The sequence below is a fragment of the Tachysurus fulvidraco genome, chromosome 22, assembly GCF_022655615.1.
Source record: "Tachysurus fulvidraco isolate hzauxx_2018 chromosome 22, HZAU_PFXX_2.0, whole genome shotgun sequence".
Taxonomy (NCBI): Eukaryota; Metazoa; Chordata; class Actinopteri; order Siluriformes; family Bagridae; genus Tachysurus; species Tachysurus fulvidraco.
In genome coordinates this window covers 7,079,037-7,101,185 of record NC_062539.1, presented here as the reverse complement: position 1 = coordinate 7,101,185, position 22,149 = coordinate 7,079,037, and the positions used below count along the sequence as shown (strand labels likewise).

The 22,149-nt window shown below is 37.5% G+C and overlaps 2 protein-coding genes across 2 annotated transcripts; both read right to left on the bottom strand.

Moving 5' to 3' along the window:
- Window positions 1–7,162: 7,162 nt before the first annotated feature.
- Window positions 7,163–17,623, bottom strand: abhd8a (abhydrolase domain containing 8a). Its single transcript, XM_027150491.2, has 5 exons — window positions 17,319–17,623; window positions 12,363–13,135; window positions 11,853–12,023; window positions 11,324–11,540; window positions 7,163–10,407 (listed from the first exon to the last, which is right to left on the bottom strand). The coding sequence occupies exons 2-5, from the start codon at window positions 13,115–13,117 to the stop codon at window positions 10,180–10,182; spliced, it is 1,371 nt and encodes a 456-aa protein (XP_027006292.1). The 5' UTR covers window positions 13,118–13,135; window positions 17,319–17,623; the 3' UTR covers window positions 7,163–10,179.
- A 398-nt stretch (window positions 17,624–18,021) lies between these two features.
- LOC113645145 (cathepsin Z) lies at window positions 18,022–21,501 on the bottom strand. Its single transcript, XM_027150488.2, has 6 exons — window positions 21,269–21,501; window positions 20,274–20,437; window positions 19,518–19,697; window positions 19,083–19,233; window positions 18,808–18,973; window positions 18,022–18,492 (listed from the first exon to the last, which is right to left on the bottom strand). The coding sequence occupies exons 1-6, from the start codon at window positions 21,385–21,387 to the stop codon at window positions 18,379–18,381; spliced, it is 894 nt and encodes a 297-aa protein (XP_027006289.1). The 5' UTR covers window positions 21,388–21,501; the 3' UTR covers window positions 18,022–18,378.
- Window positions 21,502–22,149: the final 648 nt, after the last annotated feature.

Genomic DNA, 22,149 nt, shown 5'->3' with positions numbered 1-22,149 from the left:
ATGTGCACATCACTTAATGCTTTTATAACGTACATGGCATAGCAAGGGTCAGTGCAAGAAATTAATAACATGTCTCCCATTGCTGTCAGTTTCACTAAGCACCCTTTTCATGTGTGACAGAACATTTGCTACTACTTTACATTCTAATGTCAAGCCCCAATACCAGTAAAGTAGTTGAGATTCGTTAACGGATTATCTCATATTTTTACAAATATTTCATCTTAAACTACAAATCACTAGAGGAAATAAAAAGATTATTTTATATTTTATATCATTTTATCATTGAGTTGACTTGTATTATGTCTGGGGCTGAAATATTCTGTACAGAAAGTGGTTAAGTTACCAAGATTTGAGTTTTTTGTGATTGTGTATGATGGGAAATTGCAGTGTCTAGAAAAGGTGTCTCAAGACAGACATACTTACAGTATAATTGATTTAAACCCTAAGAGATCCTTTAGCTTTCTTAAAAATATCAAAGAGCAGAGCGTTCACTAAGATAGTTGAAAACTGAAGTAAACAATGTCATGCAGAAGAGTTTCACGAAAGATTTTTACTGTCCCTATGTCCCTCCTCTGGGTTTGCTTCCCTCCCACTGGCAATACATGGACTGGTGTTGCCACTAGGTATTAATGTGTGTGTTATTATTTATTTACCTTTATTTTTTAAGTCTCATTGAGATTAAAATCTCTTTTACAAGAGAGACCTGGCCAAGGTAGCAGCCATACATTTTGACAACATTAAAATACAACAAGTACAAAAATAAAAAGAAATATTAAAACATAGGATCCTCTCAACAAAAACAATCACATGCATTCATTACCACTTTCTTTATGATGCCTTTAAATTCACCGATAGACACCAATTTCTCTAGTTTTAAATCTTTTTGCAAATTATTCCATGCCAAAGGTCCAAAATAGGAAAATGCAGTTTTCCCCAGTTCAGTAAAAACTCTAGGTACATTTAAAAGCAAACACTTTGAAGAGCGCAACTGGTAACTGCCAGAACTAACACAAGTTCAGTGGACTGGTGTCTCTGTATTTGTGTCTTATGCTTAGTATTCTGGGATTGGCTCTGGATCCACCACGATCGTTTAACAGAATATATTTGTAAAATAAATTTGTGGTTAAAATGATGAATTCCTTAGAATACAATTCAAGTAAATGCAATACGATCAAATCGGTTTTAAGAAAGCTTAGTTGAATTGTATTTATATTGCAAATATATCAACTTTTATCACACCTCATTTCTCTAAATCATCGAACACATAACTGCTTAAAATCCTTTTGTTATCCAGTAGCATGACTCAGCAATAATTCAATTTGAGGTTGAATAGAAAGTAAAACAAATCTTTATGCATCTTGAAGCATATTGTTTATTATATTCTTGATGATTATAATTTTTTGCCCCTTACATTTAATCACCAAAATCACTTACTCGCAACTAAATTTGTAATGTCACTGCCAGCCTCACTTGAAAAAGCGAAACTCATTACCAAAGAACCTCGACCAGCCAACTTTACGCAGATATGATTATCACATGGCCGCTGATGCCCACAATAATGATGCCCATTACAGTATTTCCCACTTCTAATTATTTATTTATATAATTCGGTTCACTGCAGTGATATATTTTTGTTATTATGAATATTTTTTCTACTCTGTCTGCTTTGCTTTGCTTTGCTTTCATTTCTGGATTGACTATTTGATATCTTCCTGAATTGGCTCACCAATTCTCTGCACCTTCCTAACAACACTCCACAAATAATATTAAAATGCATTCATCACTTAAAAAAAGTCCAAAGATAGAAAAAACACTTTTAAAATTGTAAATCCCTGATTATGAATCGATGCAAAACCATCAATTTTCTATGTTTTGTTGCCTGGGTCAATATATTTAGAACATAACCTGTTACTAAACTCCTGTTGTCACGAGTGTTTACCATAGTGTTTATCTTTCCTCACGAATGCCTTGTCAACTAAAGAATTACGTGGAATTCAGAGTGTATAGTGATCATAGGCTGTTCTTTGGAAAGCAGTTCAACAGTTCCAGTTAAGTCACAGAACAAGACATTATCATTTGAAGCATAAGCAACAGGATTTTTAGGTTTAGTTTTGATATGAAAAGTGCTACAGAAGGATGATGCTTGGGTAAAAATATTGTAATAAATATATAAAAAAATAAATTACGATAAGTTTTAAATTAAATTATAAAATATAATAGGTTTTAAATTGGCTTGCATATAATTGTTATTTATTTATTTACTTTTTCCATTAAAAATTAATGTTCGTTGGGTTTTTTCTTTTGAATTTAAAAGCCAAAGTTACTGTAGTTGCTTCATAGGAATTTAGCTTTTACAGTAACACAGAAACGTTAGTTGTAATTATCTCATTATGTTCCATATTGTCCCCTTTGGCCTAATTTACAAACAATTTGATACTTGCTTGATATCAGTGTAACAACCAGTAATTTGGAATTATATGTTTTAAACATGTACATTTATTAAATTCAACATTTTGCTTATTCGGAAACAGACACGTTTTATGAAAAGGTGAAGCATGAATTGTTTTTGTTTGTTCGAAAATCCAGGCAGGAGAAACAAAAGACAAAATTAAATTTTGCTGTCAGAAATAGCAGAAACAAAATTGAAATGACTTTTTAGTTTTAGAAACTTACAGACTTTATTTGTTTCTACAAAAATCAAAAGAAAAACAAGAACAAATGAAATAGAATAACCAAGAAGTACATACTGTAGGCCCAAGAAAAATTCTGCAAAGGCTAGCTATACTGAAAATGAACTCGTTACTGATAGCCACTTTAGATGTCTAATTACTGTAGTGAAATATAACCAGCTACAATTCACATATTATCCACATTCACATCTGTCCAGCACTGGCCACTGACATCTTCAACAAAACCATGCCAACACTTAGAAAACCACTGTTAATACACTGCTAAGTTAACTACAATATCACAGCCTGGAACATACAGCAGTCACGTTTACCAAAAACGTTGTAGGGAACCTGGAGCCGTGACTCAAGTCATTCAAGAGATATTACATTCAAGAGATAATTGTATGCATTGGTTTGCTGATGGTTCTGTTGTCTGTATACAATATGAGAACCATGAAAGCCATCCATGTCAATGTTTGTCACATCGTTAAGGAGAACAAAACCACTGTGAGCATCTGTAGAGGAAAAATGTGTCGGTTAACCAGAGAAGCCTACCATGTTGGCTAGCTGACAATTCTCCAGACGAAACCACAAATCCTCAAATATTGACTGAACAGATCCTGGAAAATTCTTAGGGTGTGAACAAAAATTGCACCAAGGGCGTTTAGATTAGACATTAATGAAAGAATGATTCGGATCACACAAACTCTGTTCATTTATTATGTAACAAATGTAGGAGTGAAAACATTACAGAGAAATGGTACTTGAGTAAAAATATGGGTACTGTGTCAAAATCTTAATCAGAAGAAAAGGTATGGAGCTTAAAATCAAAAGTATTGATGAAATAAAATATTTATTAAAAACTCTAGTAGAATTTACCAAATCTGATTAGTTAATATTCAATAAATGCTTAATAATGCTTAAAACATACATACAAATGAATGGAATAGCAGCTGAGCTAAAGAGATTTTAAAGTAAAAAAAAATGTTTCTTGCACAGTTTGTATTTCTGTTGTACATTCACTTGAGTGTGAGTACAAGTGTAGTAAAGTACAAATCTTCAAAAAGAAATCTTAAAAGCAGAATATGTTTACAACAAAGTACTTATATGGAAAAATCATTCCACAAGATAAAAAACAATAGTTTGTGAATTCAGGATTAATTCTACAGAAAAAAGTTCTTTGGTGCAAGTACACTTCAAAGTGGAACACTGATGAGATACCAAGTCAGCTGATACCGAGCCTGTATTCCATATATCTTGATGGTAAAGCTGCTTGAATACAATCAGATAGTGACTACAGTAGACGTTTTGCATGTTTGTACCAGATGCCTGTACTGCATATGTAAAGCGATTCATCTAAGTTATGGCTATAATCATCATAGCAATTGCTTGATCTTATAATGTAGCTTGAATGTAACTTGATCTTTATGTATATAAAATGCGCTGCAATTTTGAAACGGAATTTATTTATGTACATCAAATTCACTGCAATTGTGCAATTCCTCTTATGTGGCTAGTGCGTCTCCTGCCATTTCATATCCAGAGCGTTGAACTACTGAGCCAAAGCAACAAATATGAAATCCTCGCAATCATTTGAATCATTGCTACAAATGCTCCTGCAAACACACATTCATTACAAAACCAAAGCGGATTGTGATTTGTTGACATTCCAATAACATAACCGCAACGGTTTCTGCAGATTTCTTTCTCATCTACAGTAACTACTAGTAAATTGACAGTACAATGGCCCTCGGTTGCGCAGTAGGTGGGAATATGAACTGGAGAAAAGGATTTGTTTACAAATTGTACTGGAAGGAGCACTGAGCCAGACAAAACTCAGTCAAGGAACAGACCTTTTCCTCATTATCTATGCAGGGTTCCTTTCTGTGTTTAAATTAGAAGTTTAAAAGGTGATCTATTATTTCCATAGCAAAAGACCACATGAGAGCTCTAAAGTGTTGACGTGATGTGTCACCTTTTCTGAATGCATTTTAGAGATTCTAAAAAATGGTGACTTTTTTCCTTAGTAGGTATGCAGCTAGTGGGATCTAGTCCAGGTAAAATTTCTTTAGACTTCTTTTAGACTTCTGTGGTCCAGGCCAAGAAAAACAAAATAAGATGTCCATTAGATTTTCTGTATTTGCTATGCTATGAGTATTAATAGCTTCAAGAACAAGGAGTAAGAGTGTGTACAGTAAGTGCAAAGTAACCTTACACTTTTAATGCGCTTGTGTTGGGGTGTAATTGAATACGAATATATCACTCTGAATAAATGGATAACTTCTTTTGAATGGATACAAATAGCATGTGTGTGTGTGCGTCAGGCAAAGCAAGGAATTCTTTGACTCCTGTGTTAAAGCTTCTGTGTAAAACCATTTACTTTCCTGAAATATAAAACCTGACATGTGGACATGTGAAGAGACACGCAAACTCCTTTGTATTCATTTTTTTTTACTACATGACATTCTGGTTATTCAGCCATTTGATTCTTGGTGTGTTTTTATTGTATCAGGATATCACACAGAAAGTGTATTATGTTACAGCTTCTGTCTCAAGGGTTGTGGTCTTTGTGCTTGGTGCGAACACAGGAAACTAGTAAACATAATAAAAATTAAAGGTGGAAAAAAGACAAAAGGCAAATTTCTTCGATTTTGTTGGCACCAAAAAAGGCAGTTTGCTTGGCAAGTTTAATCAAAACTTATGATCATAGGTTATTGATTGGAGTAAACAAAGCACACACACACACACACACACACACACACACACACACACACACACACACACACACACACACACATACACACACACAACATGTTAATCAGCTTCTCTCTGGGCACGACTCTTCACACGATGGAACCAATTACTCGTAACACAATCCAACACCAACACACATCCCAAGGAAACTTCACCAGTTTTTACTGAGGCTTAACGTGTTTATTTAGTTCCCTGCATAACTTAAGCAGCTCACCAAGGACTTCCTGACATGGTTTTGGTTGATGCTCCTGTAAACATTACTGTATAATGAAGTGGTAGAATAATGTGTTGCACGTACCTTGCGAGACAGACCAGCTCCGGGAATATGTCTTATTAAATTACTGCACAATCGGAAAGAGTGTGTGATCAGCAGGTTAGATATGATTTTAATCTATGCAGCTATGAGTAAGAGCTTTGAAATTATATAATTGAAATGTCATGCACTGCCAAGAGGGGATTCCAGGTGACACAGTCATAGGTTTTATATTCCATGTGCGAGTTGAGAGCTGACTTCATATTTGATGATTTACTAAGCACAAAAATATGCAAGAGGGTGGGGTGATCATGTGGCCAAGCATTCAGTATAAAGAAAATGCTCTGAAGCTGTTGTGATGATGACTCCTTCAAGAGCGTGGGATATAAATATTTGGCGGTTTCTTGTGATTCAGGGTTTCCTGACGACCATTTGGGCTTTTCCAGGACAAAGATTTGGGCTTTACCATGAATTTGAAACATTCACAGGGAAATGTTGAAAGCGTGTTGCTCTTAGCCTTGTTGTTTTATCAAAATGTGACAAAATAAAATCCTCATTTGGATCTGAAGTTTATAATAACTACTGAATAATATTTGTAAATATGACTAACTGAATAAACACTGAGTTTAAGTTACACTGAAGTCTCACAGAGTTGCAAACAAGTGCAGTTCAATTGTACTGTAGAGGTTTTCTCTATCAGCAGCGCCGTCTAGTGGGGGCTTAGAAACTGGCACACTGGTTCCAGCTTTATTTTCATTGTGCAGGGTTTTGAGAACCATTTATTTAGGAAAGGCAGATTAATGATTAATGTTGGACTTCATATTAGCCTGTAGATCGAAAGCTGCATATGTAGATCAATTAAAGGAGAAAAATCCACCCTAAATGGCACTCTTAATCATTAACATGTCATCTCCAGTAGCATCATTAAATATTGCCCACAATGCCATTCAGCATCATACCTGCTGGTAATATGTGATTTAGCCCTCGCTACATCTCTGCCCTCTACAACACCACTCCTAATAGCACTGCACTTGTCATGGCGCAGATCGCTAACGTACTGAGACACAGCACAACTGTGTATTATATGAACTCACAGCATTCTGTATTCAGTGTTTCTCCATGTTCTGTGCTGGCTCCCATTTCCATATTGAATTAGAAGAGATCCAAGCAAAACCTGATCATTATCCCATATTTGTGAGATTGTTAGATCCTTTTTTTTTCTCCTATTAAACTAAATTTCAAGATGTCATTAAAAATTTCAGTACAAACAGAGTTAACGTTTGGAGCTTTCCTTTAATTTCATAGCTAAAATGGAAAAAAAATATAAAGAGGGACATAAATAATACTCACCATTTGGTATGATGGATCCATGCTTTTATATTAAAGAACTCTCAATTTGTCTCCAAGCCGTTCAACAAACAGGTTTTTTTATATGTTGATATAAATTAATTGAGAAATTGAGAAAATAGTTTTTATTTTCATTTTTATTATTTTATATATTCACACATTTCAGGCAGTGTGTATATCATAGATAGTATAACATAGATCTCTGGCATAGATTGAACCACAGATGGCAGTACACTGGAGCACTGATACTGCACACACACCCACACACACACACACACACACACACACACAGAGGAAGAGCAGGAGGACGAGTCTTTCATCTTGGTTGTCAAAACTGATCTCCTTTGTTCTAACACTAAGCCAAGTTGTAGAGTCACTTTGCCTCTTACTGATATTCACATGTGCTTCAAGAGAAACTTCTCAATCTTTCAACACCCTTTTACAGTATGCTGTCCTTCTTGTTCAGAAACTAAACCTCCATTCACTTGTAGAGACATGTACTCACACTGCACCTAAAGCTGCTTCCCTCCAAATATTTTGAACTTTTTATTAGTGTCCAGTGCATAAAAAAACGCATTTACTTACCAGTGGTTTCAGTGGTTCACACTTACAGTAAATCTGGCATAATCCTTAATCGTTAGTACAAATGAATAATTGAGTTATTATATAGTTTTGGATTTTGGTGATGATGATAAAGTGAAACAATGCATATTTGTCCCGGCAGTTATTATCACACAGAAGTGTTAATCAACCGAATTAGAGATTGAACACTTGTGATTACCAAAGTCTTGTATGGAGTATTTTGGATGGATGTACACCAGATCACACCCATGTCTACTGAAGAATTCATCATTCAAGGGTTAAAAAATGACTCTGCTTGCATTCTGCATAAAACCTGTATCTCAAGGCTCACTCTGGAATGTAACGGTCAGAAATGCCATGCATATCAATGCTACTTGTGCTTTTGCAATGGTTTCACATCACCACAAGGTTTTGACTAAGCATGAATAGAATAAAAACCATTGTCTTGGGAAGATATATAGAGCTGCTCGAAGCAGCGTTCTTCAATTTTGCATGCATAATGTTTCTATGCAGTGATTCCAGTACAATAACCTTTAAAAAAATATTTCCACCTGGACCTTTTTGTGTCAGACCTGAAAACACAGATAATATTTAACGGTGTTTAAATACTGTGTTTAAATTGAAGTGTTCATGACTCATATCTAATCGACCAAGAGAAAGATTGAAATAAGTTTTCCACAATTTTGAAAAATGTATATCCCTTTTATCCTTTTGCTGAAAAGGAATCACAAGAAGAAGAAATGTGCGTTGCATTCATTCATTCATATGAGATGTTTTTGGCTTTGAAATAATAAATAACGCAAAAATCTGCCTCGTTTCACCCATTTCACATTCATTTAAGATCTAAAATGAATGAATAAGCTTGAAAGCAACATTTCCATTTACGGGATTTGGTAGATCCTATTATCCAGAGTGACTTTCATTTATCTTATTTATACAATTGAGGGTTAGGGGCCTTGCTCAAAGGGCCCAGAAGTTGCAGCTTAAGAATATTATAATCGCCCAAACAGTATAAATGCATCAGTTTAAGCCATGATCCCATTTACATAATATCTGCTATGAGAACAGAACGTGTTTCCACCGAATGACACTGAATGAATTTGATAAGAATTCGTATTTCAGTGTATGACATGGGGGAAAAAAACAATGAAGGCAACGCACACTGAAAATTATGTTGCTCTACAGTACAGTTCCAGCATCCATTACCCTGCACCGACCAAGCCTTCATCTTTTTTTACCATGCGGACATTCAACCGTCTGTTGTTATGGCAACCTGCACATTCATATATCCTCAATCTGTTCCTTAGTCATGAGTCACCACTTCTGTATTTCTGTTTATTTATAAAGTCAAACCCTGTCCGACTGCATAATCACTCGGTGTGTGTCGGCTGCATTTGTATGAATGCTGTAATGTGACACTGATGTTATTTTAATCTCTGGTTGTTTTCCAGCGTTGCTTATTGTCTTGATGGTAATATATAACAGCGTTACATTTATATTAACAGTATTTTGTTTTCCTAGCTTATTCCCTGTGTATAAACCATATCATCAGCACCAACATATCTCTCTCTCTCTCTCTCTCTCTCTCTCTCTCTTTCTCTCTCTCTCTCCCTTTTCCTCTTTGTGGCAAAGCTGTGAATGCACCACCAACGAATCTTTTCTCGTTGCTAGGAGACATGAAAGTGCTCCTGCTGACAGAATTTTATGCTCATTGCATTTGTGTTCACCCTTCGGCCCTGCACTTAGCCACGAATCTGCATTAGTTTGTTTGTTTAAAGAAAACATATCAATTCATGGCAAAAACAACAGCCCATTATAGCAGGTTATTTAACTGTAACAGTGATATGTTAGTATTTTAGTTATGTTTTACATAACTGCCTCACTTATACAAGGACTACAGAGGTAACGTCTTCAAATTAAATACGCATGTTGGAAGTTATTGTTTTCCCTTCCAGCCTTCTTTTTTTTCTTCATGGGACTGTAGGCATGTGTTCCATGGGAAGACAAAATCACTACCCTTTTATCCCTTATGTTAATTATTAGTGTTACAAAAAACAGCAATGTTTAGAAACATCTCTCTCCCTGCCTCGATGCACTTATGTGGCCTAGAGCACAGTAGATCACACAATAGATTTATAAGCAATGCGTGAGCATGGGGACAGCTCTGTAATCCAGCCGAAAAATCAGCCCATACCTTTCCACTTAGAGCATGAGCACTTAAAATCGGCCCGAGTTCATCCATCAGACAGAGCTTTAGTCCTTTTGCTGATATACCACAAGAACAAAAGATATCTGTCCAAAGGTAGCAGAGAGATGTGAAATGTAATAAACCATGATGGTCTGCTCTGAAATTAGTTTTATGCTTTCATTTTTTTTTTCTCTTTTGTCCTCTGACCTACTTCGGCAGAGTCACCTCTTGGACCTTTCTTGCTTCGTGCAACCAGCTCGAACGCTCAGCTCAATCTTCAGCTCCAAAAAATTAGCTTTCAGCCTGGGTGATCACTCCACCTCATGCAGCCTGCCATCAAGAGCCTTCTGATTGGTTTGCCCTACAAAGACACCACTTCTCATCGGTTATTTGTTTACAGGCTTGTTGGTTTTTTGTTTGCCAGTGTTTTCGTCAGTCACGGTATCTGCAGTAACAGTCAGAACAGCAGGTGTATCATCTGTACAATCCTTTCTGGTGATGTCTGGTTCCCAGAGAAAGAACTCATGCAGAAGTGTGTTGACTGTGTCTGGGCATTCCATCATGACCATGTGACTGCCCTCTTCAATCACTTTCAAGAAGGCAAAGAGGAGAATCTAGAAATACACATAATGTCAGATTTTTGGTTAAAAAAATAATCGCTGGCAAACAAACTCAACTGTTCTTTATTTGCACCACCTGTACAACTGCTCCTTCATGCAATTATCCAATCAGAGAGTCATGTGGCAGCAGTGCAATGCATGGAAACATAATGAACTAAAGACAAAAGTTCAATTAAAGTTTAATGGAGCATTTGGTGCCAAATGGGCTGCTATGAGTGTTTCAGAAACTGATTTTCATGCACGACTATCTTACAAAATGCCTCGAAAGACGTCCGAGACCACACTGCCTCAAGCTGATAGGATCACTACAGTTACTCCAATAATAACTCTTTACACCTCTGGTGAACTGAAACCATTAAGAGGAGTCTAAGGTTACTGTGGACACCCTGAAGACACTGTGGTCTCTCTGAACCTGTACAGTTGATAATTGGGAGAAGACCATCTGTTTTAAGCAGTTTATTGTTAGATTTCAATTACGTGAAGCATCCAGCATACAAATCCATGCGGAGTCGACGTTACTATAGAAATGATAACATTCAAATCAGTGTAATATAAAACTTTCACAGTCAGATCTGCTGACAGAGCTGCTATTATATTATATGTGTTCTGATTTTGAGAATTTACTAGTGCTTCGGTAAAAAAAATAATAATAACACTCCTCAGTAAAATGAAAGAAAGTCTTTGTTTCATTCAGCAACCATCTGTCACGTCTGTGGGGACATCGGCATATACGTAATGCTCCTTAATGAACAATACATTCATTACAGCACAGAGATCTAGTTGTTTATGGTTGACTTGCCATCTATAGTGTTGTCTTTAGGGTAGAAAATCCCATGACCTTAAGACGTAAATCATTAAATGAGAACTATTTTGATAATTCTGCTTTTTTATTATCTACATTTCACCGTACCTCAGCCATTCGCTGGTCCTCATCCATGGGCACAAACTTGTCATAGAGGCCGTGCACAAGCAAAATGGGGACAGTAAGCTCAGCATGGTACACCTCGTCTCCCTCAGGCCAGTACTGACCACTCATCATGGCCCGCAGCACGAACGGAGCCACATTAAATGCATTGCCCTCCTTTAGCATCTGTTTCTCTTTAGCTCCCTGTCTAGCAAATCCAGCTCTGTGGAGAAAGCAAGAGTAAGCTTGAGAAGAGTGAAGAGATGACAGATTGAGAGAAAAAAAGACTAATAACGCAAAAGAGAAATACAGACAGATATGCTACCAAAAAGAAGTACTGTTGGGGTACAATACACCTGCTTTGCTACCACTGTAATGACAACCATTACATTACCTACTAATTTGGTGAGTTTGGTGAGAACCCCTTTATAAGGTATTGAACCAAGCAGTAAAACCTTAATTACACCCTAAATCCCTGTGCAGTTGAAGCATCATTTATGTGTCTGCACATTTCGTGTAAATGTGAGGAACGTACTTGAGGAAGCTCCATGCGAGGCAAGGTGACAGACAGTGCAAGACACAGGAAGGTAGCTGGAAGATGGAGCAGAGACTTGGCTCCAGCGCTGTGGGGCCACCACCGTTTATCATAACCACCTTATGTACCTGCTCTGGGTACTCATGTGCTAGGAATGTGCAGAATGATACCCTGGAATGAGGATAGTAAGGACTTCAATTAGATTTCATTAGCTAAAATTACCTTTGCAAGTACACAAAAAAATTAAACACTGCCATTTTAAGAGACCTTACTTAAAACTCTGTCTCTAATCCCTTCCGGTTCTCTTAAAACTCCTGCTTTCTTTGCCCTCTTTTGTCCTTATTTAGGCTAAAAGTCCTTGATTTAAATCTTATTAACTAAAAATTTTTAGATACCTTTGCATGTGAACATGAAGAGCTGATCCAATGTCAGCAATTTTCTTTAGCACATTTTATTAACATGCATTCATGTGTACATGTGTATACATGAGAGAAGCATGCCTAAGCTCACCCGTATGAGTGGCCAATGAGGATGTTGCGCTTGCGAGCATATCTTTTAAAAATGGCACGGAGATCCTCAGCCAGGGCGTAGAATGTGTAAGCAGCCGCTATCTGAGGGGCCGTGCTGGCTCCATGCCCTGCCAGGTCTGGCGCGATGACCTCATAGCCCAATTTGGAGAAGAAGTCCAACTGACGACCCCAGATGTCCAGTGAGCCTCCAACGCCATGGATGAAGAAGAGTGCCACGTCGGAGTGTGTCCCCTTACAGCTGCTGATGCATCTCTCTGAGTCAATAAGTACTGTGCGCTTGGGCTTCCTCCTCCGTCGTCTCGGCGGCGGAGCTGGTTTCTGCTGGTCTGAAGCCGTAAGAGTGGGAGGAGCCGGCTTGGGTTCTGGAGAGGAAGGTGCAGTAAAGTAATCAGCAAGCTCCAGCTCCACGGTGCTGCACTGCTCCACATCTCCATTGGGGCAATGTAGAATCTCTGCACGCAGCACGTCACCCAGGTTCTCAATTACCAGTTGCCCGTTGCGGTAGACTGTGATCTTGCGTTTGCAATGCACACTGGTACCCTGCTCCTGCTTTAGCTCAGGACTGGCAGGACGCTCTGGCAGAACATGGCGAACACGCAGTACACGGCCTGGCTTCACCTCTACAAACTCGAACCCATCAGATGGAGCAGTGTCCGATGAGTCCACAGGCAGCACCGTATTTCCACTTTTGCCTGTCAAGCAGCATAGGATGCCTTCTGTGATGCTAGTCAGCATGGCGCCCACTTACCTGGACTAATGTATAAAGAGTCTAATTAGTGTCATCTACACACCAGATTAATTAATTACAGGATTTAGAAACCATCACATACAGTCTGATTTTAAACATACATTATAATTCTTATGCAATCTGGACATACAGTATTCACAGTCGTCTAACCTGTCCAATGCAAGTAATTGGTAAAGAAATGAAAATAAATAAATAAATAAATAAATAAATAAATAAATAAATAAATAAACAAACAGTTCTGATTGGTTAAAAGGTGTTAGATTAAGTTTCTGTAACAAGTCAGATGAGAGATAACACTGGTAAAGTTTTCAGCACAGCGGATTATGTGGTTTTTTTTTGCTTCCCAAAGTACCATTGGGAAATGTTGGCTCTGTGGTTAAGGCAGGTTGTAATTTTAATTTCCAGAACTGCCAACAAGATATTTAACCACAAACTGCTAAATTGTATCTTCACTCACTTTGGATGAATAAGATAATGTAAATGACATTATGTGATCTAGACAATACCAAACAAAGCCCACCATGTAAATCCCCTGAATATGTTCTTGACCTGGTTTTAGCTGCAGTACAGTACACCAGCACGGACACTAAGCATTTATTTTGCAGCGTGGGCTTTTGTTTTGTGCCCTAGAGAAAGAGAAATAGAGTTAAAGTGACTCACACAAAAGAGGCTGCGTGCAATTGCTGATGTGGTGCCTGACAGCTGCTGTCAACCGACAGTGTATAAGGACATATTTAGCAGCATTGCCTGCAGAAAAGCTTTCAAGAAACTTCCAGTTCTTCTGTGCTTATGGCAGTGAAATCACATTCACACAGATAAACATTCCTCAACTGCTTTTTGCTTTAAACATGCTTTCATGCCGAATGGAAATCTTGTCAAATGCCCACTACAAATAACTGTAATCAAACATAATTAAGACCAAACACTCACCCACATTAAAGATCACTGATTCTATTCGGCGAAATGGTAATATGATATGGCGCATGCAGCTTAACTGTGCTGTAAGTGACAACGAGGACATGTCAATTCACATTTTGACCTTGCCATTAATCTAAAAATACCCAAAGCTGCTAAAAATCCACCATGCTTCTTTTGGGTGCTGAGAGAAAGCAGCCTATGGAATGATGGCATAATTGATGGACCATCATACAAAAAAAGGCTACTCTGGGTTGTATTTCGAATGAGAGTGGATGCCTGCCTGCTTACTGTTGTGTAATCAGGCCACTTGTACAGGCAGACAATGTTCTAACTGGATTTCTACTTAGCAGCTTTGTGTTTGTCGGACACTGAATAACATAATGATGACTCTAAAATGATTTGACTGGAGTGATATTTTTTCTAATACACAATTTTGCACAGATAAACACAGGAAACTTCGGGTACTATCAGGTCTTCCACGGCTTTTCTTGTCATTCCTCCTATTTAAGGCATTGTAGCACATTTCTCCTGCTCACCAGAAGCTTGGAGTTGCATTAGTCAGCAGCCTGGCTTTTATAAGTGCTGATGAGAGCTGACAGACTAATAATTAGACAGACAGAACGCAGAGTCCTAAGGACTGTCGATCGGTAATTCACAAATAGCATTCAGAGCAGCAAGCAGAAATATGAGCACTTATCAGGCCCGTCTCTCTGATATATGCCCTGACAGTCTGCCTTTTTAGGACAACATAATAACACCTGCATCTCCCAGTCTTGTTCTCTGTTATTTCCCACAGCTGTGTCTCCTACAGCCACCCCCAGCTTCCTCCACTCATTTTTCCAAGTGATGAGCAATGCATTATTTAGAATGAATTGTTTTTGGATGTAACTTATTTCAAATTGGGGAAGGTACTTAAAAGGAACCTTCCAAAGCATGCCTTAAAATAAGTCCAGATCACAAGAGACTACAGTAAATAAGAATATAGAAAAGTGCTTCTCCAGTTCTCTAGCACGGAGAATTATTTTGTTGGTGATTGTATGGGAAGGCGGGGGCACGGTGGCTTAGTGGTTAGCACGTTCGCTTCACACCTCCGGGGTTGGGGGTTCGATTCCCGCCACTGCCTTGTGTGTGTGGAGTTTGCATGTTCTCCCCGTGCCTCGGGGGTTTCCTCCGGGTACTCCGGTTTCCTCCCCCGGTCCAAAGATATGTATGGTTGGTTGATTGGCATCTCTGGAAAAATTGCCCGTAGTGTGTGATTGCGTGAGTGAATGAGAGTGTGTGTGTCCTGCGATGGGTTGGCACTCCGTCCAGGGTGTATCCTGCCTTGATGCCCGATGACGTCTGAGATCGGCACAGGCTCCCCGTGACCCGAGGTAGTTCGGATAAAACGGTAGAAAATGAGTGAGTGAGTGAGTGTATGGGAAGAATCCCCTTTAGGGCATTAGGGCTGGTACAAGCTTCAGGCCATCATTGTAGAATAAAATGTTGTACCATTGTGTCCTTTTTATATATACCTGTTAGTTAAGTTAATTCAACAACTGGAGGAAGAACTACTTAAGTTCAAACAACAGTTCTCATTTGATATGCATGCTTAAAGCTTAATTATGGTCAGTGCATCCTCACATCCTCATGCTGTAATTACAGCCCATACTTCCAAGTCCCACCACCATCTGTACTAAACGGAAAAAGGGAAATCATTTGAATGATTCAGTGTTTTAAATTATTATTATATTTTTTTTTGAGAGTTCCAGGGACTCAGGAGACGTAAGGATTGTCTCGAATTTGAAATGCATAATAGGGGTGTGTTATCACATTTTCTTGTCCATTGTCTCCCTGTCTTTCAGATATAGAGACTTGTTTTAGTTCTAGATAACTTTATAGGCATTTATATTGCTCAAGGACATCCTAACAACCCTGCCTTTCTTATAGATACTGCATTGCACTTTCTCAACTATCGATTGGCAAAAGAGGGTATCCTCTGACGTTCCCACTCTGCATTAAAATCAATGCTATGGGCAAGGGGAGTGCTAAGGGGAAGAGTTTTATTCAACCAAGCTTCTGGAGCAATACCTTGTTAAAACAAGATAAACCATCTTAAATAATCTAAATCACTTGAAAGTACCATTTAGATCTTTGTAGTATTTTTAAAATACATTCTTAGAATATAACTGATCTGTTTCCTCTTAGTTTGATAACATTGGTATTAATAAAGGCATATAATCAAAAGCCAATTTGCTGTAATACTACACCTGTTGAACGAATTGGTGGCTGCAAGTTCATTATGTAATAATCACAATTATTACACTAATGATTATTCCAATGCTAATGATGCAAGATTCCATTTAGAAAATAAGGATGAATCAGATTATCCTGCAGTGAGTGTGCAGTTCACCCATTTCCCTCAGGGAAGCTCAATAAGAGTTGCACCTAGATCAATACTAGAGGTAGACAGTGAAGGCCCACGCATAGTAATGGGGTTGGTTTATAGAGGTAAAAGAACCTGTCGATCACAGGTACACAACAACCCATGAACCTGTGACACATCTTTGAACCATATGCAATATTAAATCCAGTTGTCTGTTTTAAACCTGTTGTCTCAAGGTCAATTGCTAGTCCAGTGCTAGTTTTTAGAACAAGCGTTACATATTTTTAAACAAATTATGACTTAATAATATTTAATCAATAATAATTAATATCTTACCTGGTAAGTTTATACTAGAACAATGGAATTAAGTTTACATGTCTTATATATGGATAGAGAATATACGTATGTATTAAAAAAAAATTGAAAATTGAAAAATTGACATCGACTAGAGTATGTAATGTGCAATGTTATACGTTAATGGTTGTAAATAAATAAATAAATAAATAAATAAAGTGGGACATAAATAGTGTGAGTGTGCTAAATGAATGAAGAATACATTGTCTCTACACTACTCATGTTCCTTAGGATGTACAGTATAAGGATGAGTGAAGATGAGTGAAATGAATGGAGTTCATTAAAATAAAATAATGTAGTTGTGTGTTCGGTGGTGTGTGGACATGCAAACCCATAATGTTTAACACACATGGGAACATACAGTACAATGATTCACTATACACAGCAATATTATTCCCTAATATTGTTAACACTGTTTGGTGCAGAAGAAAATCCTTTACATTAAATATTAACTGCGCAGTTGACTGATCTAGACTACAGTGCATCATGACACAGCATTTATGTATAAAATATCACAGCATTGTTTTTAATGCTTTAATATCATTGCTCACCTGGGATGCTTATTCCTTAGCAACGGTTTCCAGGTCTGCAGAGATGCAGCATCCGCTCGCGGGGAAAAAAAAACACCACCAGTTATGATGTCTCTAATGTACATGCAGTCCAGAATTGCAATAGGACCGGATTCTGCAAAGCACATGAGAAACCACTGGCATCTTTCACATCCAAGTGTGTATTATAGAGAGAAGTGCATAGTGATAAATGATCCAGAGACTCCCGCCGTGACAGGGGCGCGTCTCTGCCCAGCATCCCCGTTTCGCAGTGCATCCAGGGCGGGTTAGTTACTAACCCGGTGCCCTTGTTTTCTGCAGTCGGGAAAGGCGGGGCTTAGCAGTAGAAAGTAGCCAATGAGACGCGCCTGTATTCTGTTGCTAAGGTTGTCAGTCAATAGGAAGCAGAGGAACCGGTACATGCTAGCACTGATGTAGAAAACTGTACTGAGGCAACAAACATCACAATATGAGATGCTCATTAAAAATAAAACAACAAAAAATGTTGTTCTATATTGGGTTAAAAATACCGTGTAAATTAAGTGGATGTTTTGTGTTAAAATGCATACATGTTTGTTGTTTATTATAAATGTGTGATATATAACGGAATGTTATTTTAGTAGCCGTGTTGCTTAAAAACTGTTTTTTTATTCAAACAATTTAACAACCAAGTTTTAAGAATGTATAATGTTTATTTTTTCATAAGCGATATTGTTATCAAGCTCCTAAAATCTGATGTATCGTGATTAGAAAATAACAATTAAAAAATATTTTTATTTTACAATCAAGGTTATTTTAAGAAAAAAAAAATTCCAAACATTGTAATAAACAATAAAGAAAACTACTGATTTCCATAACCACTTCATAATAGTGCTTAATACATGTTAAATAAAACCTTAAAATGGTTTACTTTATATTGTATGACAGCAGAAGAATGTTAATGCATTTTACCTAAAAAAAAAAAAAAAAGAATCATATTGCAAACACATATTCTCATTCATTGCACTCAGTTGGATTCCTTTCTGGACATGTGGACGGGTCATTCTCAACAGTTGCTCTTCCTCTAGGCCACTATGGGGTCTCCATATGCACAGGATTTCTCGATGGCAAGATTGTACCAGTTTCCTTTACCCGCTTTATATGCGCTGGTGACTATCCTTGCCCAGCCTGCCTCACCCTGTGGAGAAATGTACAAATTACTGCTGCTTAAATCACAGCCAATATATCCAGCTCATTCATTAACATATTTCATTGCACTGTGTCTTGCTAGACAGATTAAGGTCTTAGTTGAGGTGCCTAGTATCCTTTTCAGACATTAGGCTTTTAATAAAATGTTAAGCTTCTGATAATATTCTGGACTAGGTTACAGCTGATCCAAAGCAAGGGATCAGTAAGTAAAAATATCAATGACAACAATAATCTTATATGATACATATATTGCCCAGTTCATGTACAATGCTGGCTGTACAGAAAAGATGAATGGGTAGCTCACCCAAAACTCGCCCCAGGAGTTTCTGACTATCCAGTACTCTGTTCCATCATCAGTGACTCCCCATCCCGCCACAGATACGATGTGGTTCGTGTGTGGGATGACATGAAACTCTGCAAAGACGCCTCCCTTATATGCCTCGAGACCTTTAGTTGCCATGATTGCACAGCTGCCACCATGCAGAGAGGATGGAGAGGAAGGAACAGGTTCAGGTTCAGATTGCATACGATCACTGAAGTAAGCGCTTACTGACTCCATATATGAAGTAGGAAACTTGCCTTATTGGGCCATTTTTGTAGATCTCAGCTTTCATCCGGTCTCGTTCTGAAACCTCACCATAGTCTCCTACTTTCCACAAAGTGTAGTTCTTCACAACAGTACAGGACCCGAAGAATGAGCAGGTGCCACATTGGTTAAACAGATCACACTCTACACACACAGAAATTTGGAAAATAATGCCAACCTCACACTGTTACATGTTTGAAGATTCTTGTTCAACCATCTATTCTGAGACATAAGCTACCGTAAATCCCTAATGAAATTAGGCCGACATATCATTACTGATTTATTACAGATCTATATAATATGACATTTAAATGTAATAAACACATTCATTAAAGATATCTGATGCTTGGTCACTTCTTTATGTGCATATAAAATACATTATGTTAATCATAATCATATGGGTGTATATAAATAGACTCTGTACTTACTTTGATTTCTGGCCTGATAATTGTTGCAGGTTTCATCTGGAATGCCCTTGTGATGTGCGTAAGCATACACACCTAGGTGATCACCTCCAAAACAAGACCCTGCCCCTCCACAATCAATTACATTCTGGACGGAGAGATAAGCTGATGGCCACACGCCTTTCCTTTTGATGTTTATACGATCTTATGAGGAAAAACAAACAAGGTGCTTTGATTGCAGAATATTTTTTTCTATCTTCATGACCAAAGGGATGCAGCTTTTCTTGTCATACTGCTCTGTCCTCACTTTCCCATGACATAGTGGACCACTTACTGAAGATCACATACATGTGAACTCAATAAAATAAGTGTATAAAATAACAATTAATATTTGTCATAGATTGTCATGTGTCTAAGATTAGGCTATTCCACATACCTTTTGAATTAAAGCCAGATCTACTGTCACAGCTCCTGTTACAGAAAATTAATCTACATCTTCTATTTGTAATCACATTAATGTACACCACAACACTCTGGATGAGCCTTTTTGCTCCTTTTACACACTATAGCAATAACCACATTCCCCCCATAATGCTGACTGGTCAATAGTAGCTGTTGGATTTGTTCAGTTGCTATATGATGCACTTCATTCCTTCTCCACACACACTGCATAATATATGATATAATAACTTCTGCACTCTAGGTCTAGCTCTTCAGGCCCTACAAAAATCCATCTGGGATCCAGACTTTGTTAATTATATATTATAGTCCAGGTAATACCTGCAAGGGCACTGGTGGAGCCCATGGCCCAGCAGGAGCCACAGTACTGAGGGATATGCTGATTTCGTGTCACACTCACATAGTTTTTCCCATCAATGTTACGCCAGTCCCAGGCAGCAGGGAGCTCAGTGATATTCAAGTACTCATAAGGTCTAGTATAGGTTCTAAAAAAAAAAACATGGAAAAAAAGCACTTTAATGCAACCCTGCAAAATTCTCTCTATGGATTACTGTAATCTATTTTTTTTTTCACAATTTGTCATAATAAATAAAGACCGACCAATCACACACAAAATAAACAAAACACCACAGAAATTTTGTTTAAGATGAAGAACACATACTTTTTGTTTAAAGTAATATTTAATATAGTAGAATGTCCACAATACAAGATAGCCCATGTTAGAAATTAAATATTAATATTAATTTTTAATCTGTTTATGTTGAGCATCTGCAATACTATACCCACTACTGTAAATGTTACTGCTGTAGAAAGACAATGAGAAGGAGCACATTGATATAAATATGATTTCCCCTACAATGGGGTCGCCATGTTAACGTATAGGTAGTTATACCAGGGGAAGGTCATTGGTTCGAATCCCAGGTCCACCACCCCTGAGCAAGGCCCTTAACCCTCAATTGCTCAGGTGTATAAACTGAAATAAAAATGTAAATCACTCTGGATAAGAGTGTCTGCTAAATGATGTAAATGTAATAGTATGTACACGAATGAAGAAATACTAATATTTATACCCTTAACGTGTGATTTCCCTTACATTGTAAGATAGAAAAGTAAACCAACTCCATTAACCAATCAGAATCGAGAATTCAAACGCGCCGTTGTACACACATTACTAAAGCTGCGTAACATCACGTGTTTAATTAGTTTTTATTTATTTATGGAATGCTGTGAATTACACCATATACACTGTATAAAATGTAAAAGTTACTATGATAACGATTTAAATGTTTTTTTCCCCCTCCAAAACATGTAGTTACCTAATAAACGTAGGTCTGTTGGACTTGACTGGTTTGTAGCACGAACTGGATATTATATCGACACAAATTACATCCAAAACAAATAACAGCCAAAGTAAAGCACAGGTGATGAGAGTCATGGTGTGCAATAAATCCTCAAAGCTGCCGCAAATCAAGTACGCAAATGCAAAATGCAAATATTGGCCATTAACATCCACAATGCATTGCGCGTTCCGGTCTAGCCCATGCTAGAGCCGAGTGAAGCCGAAGTTAAAACCGAGTGAAGCCGAAGTTAAAACCGAGTGAAGCCGAAATAAAAACCGAGTGAAGCCGAAGTTAAAACCGAGTGAAGGTGAAGCCGAAGTGAAAACCGAGTGAAGCCGAAGTTAAACCCGAGTGAAGCCGAAGTTAAACCCAAGTGACGTAACAAAATGTCGTCGATAGATGGCGGTAGAAGCAAGGACACAGTTTGTCAGGCTTGGAATTCAAAACCTGAAATTTGTTACTCAATCTAGAAAAAATGTAATATTAATCTACAATAATTATTCGTATATTACAATTTTATCTTAACATAAATTACTTGTTAAATATATAAAAAAAATCTTAAATCTTACAAAATACATGACAAACAGGAATTGTTCTTTATGTTGTGGTTTTACTCCATTAACACAAAAAATCAAGTTTTTTTTTTATATGAAATATCTCACCTAAGAATTTCATTTATGCCAATATCTCTTGGTATTCCAGTCATACCAAACATATGGATCATCCTCATTCATGTCCCCCAAGGATGCACAGAGAGTATAAGTAAAAAGTATAAATATAAATTATTAGCATGTTAGCATGTTGGTGCAGATTAAAGAAAAGCAGCTTCAGATAAATTGCATGCAAGAATTCTATTC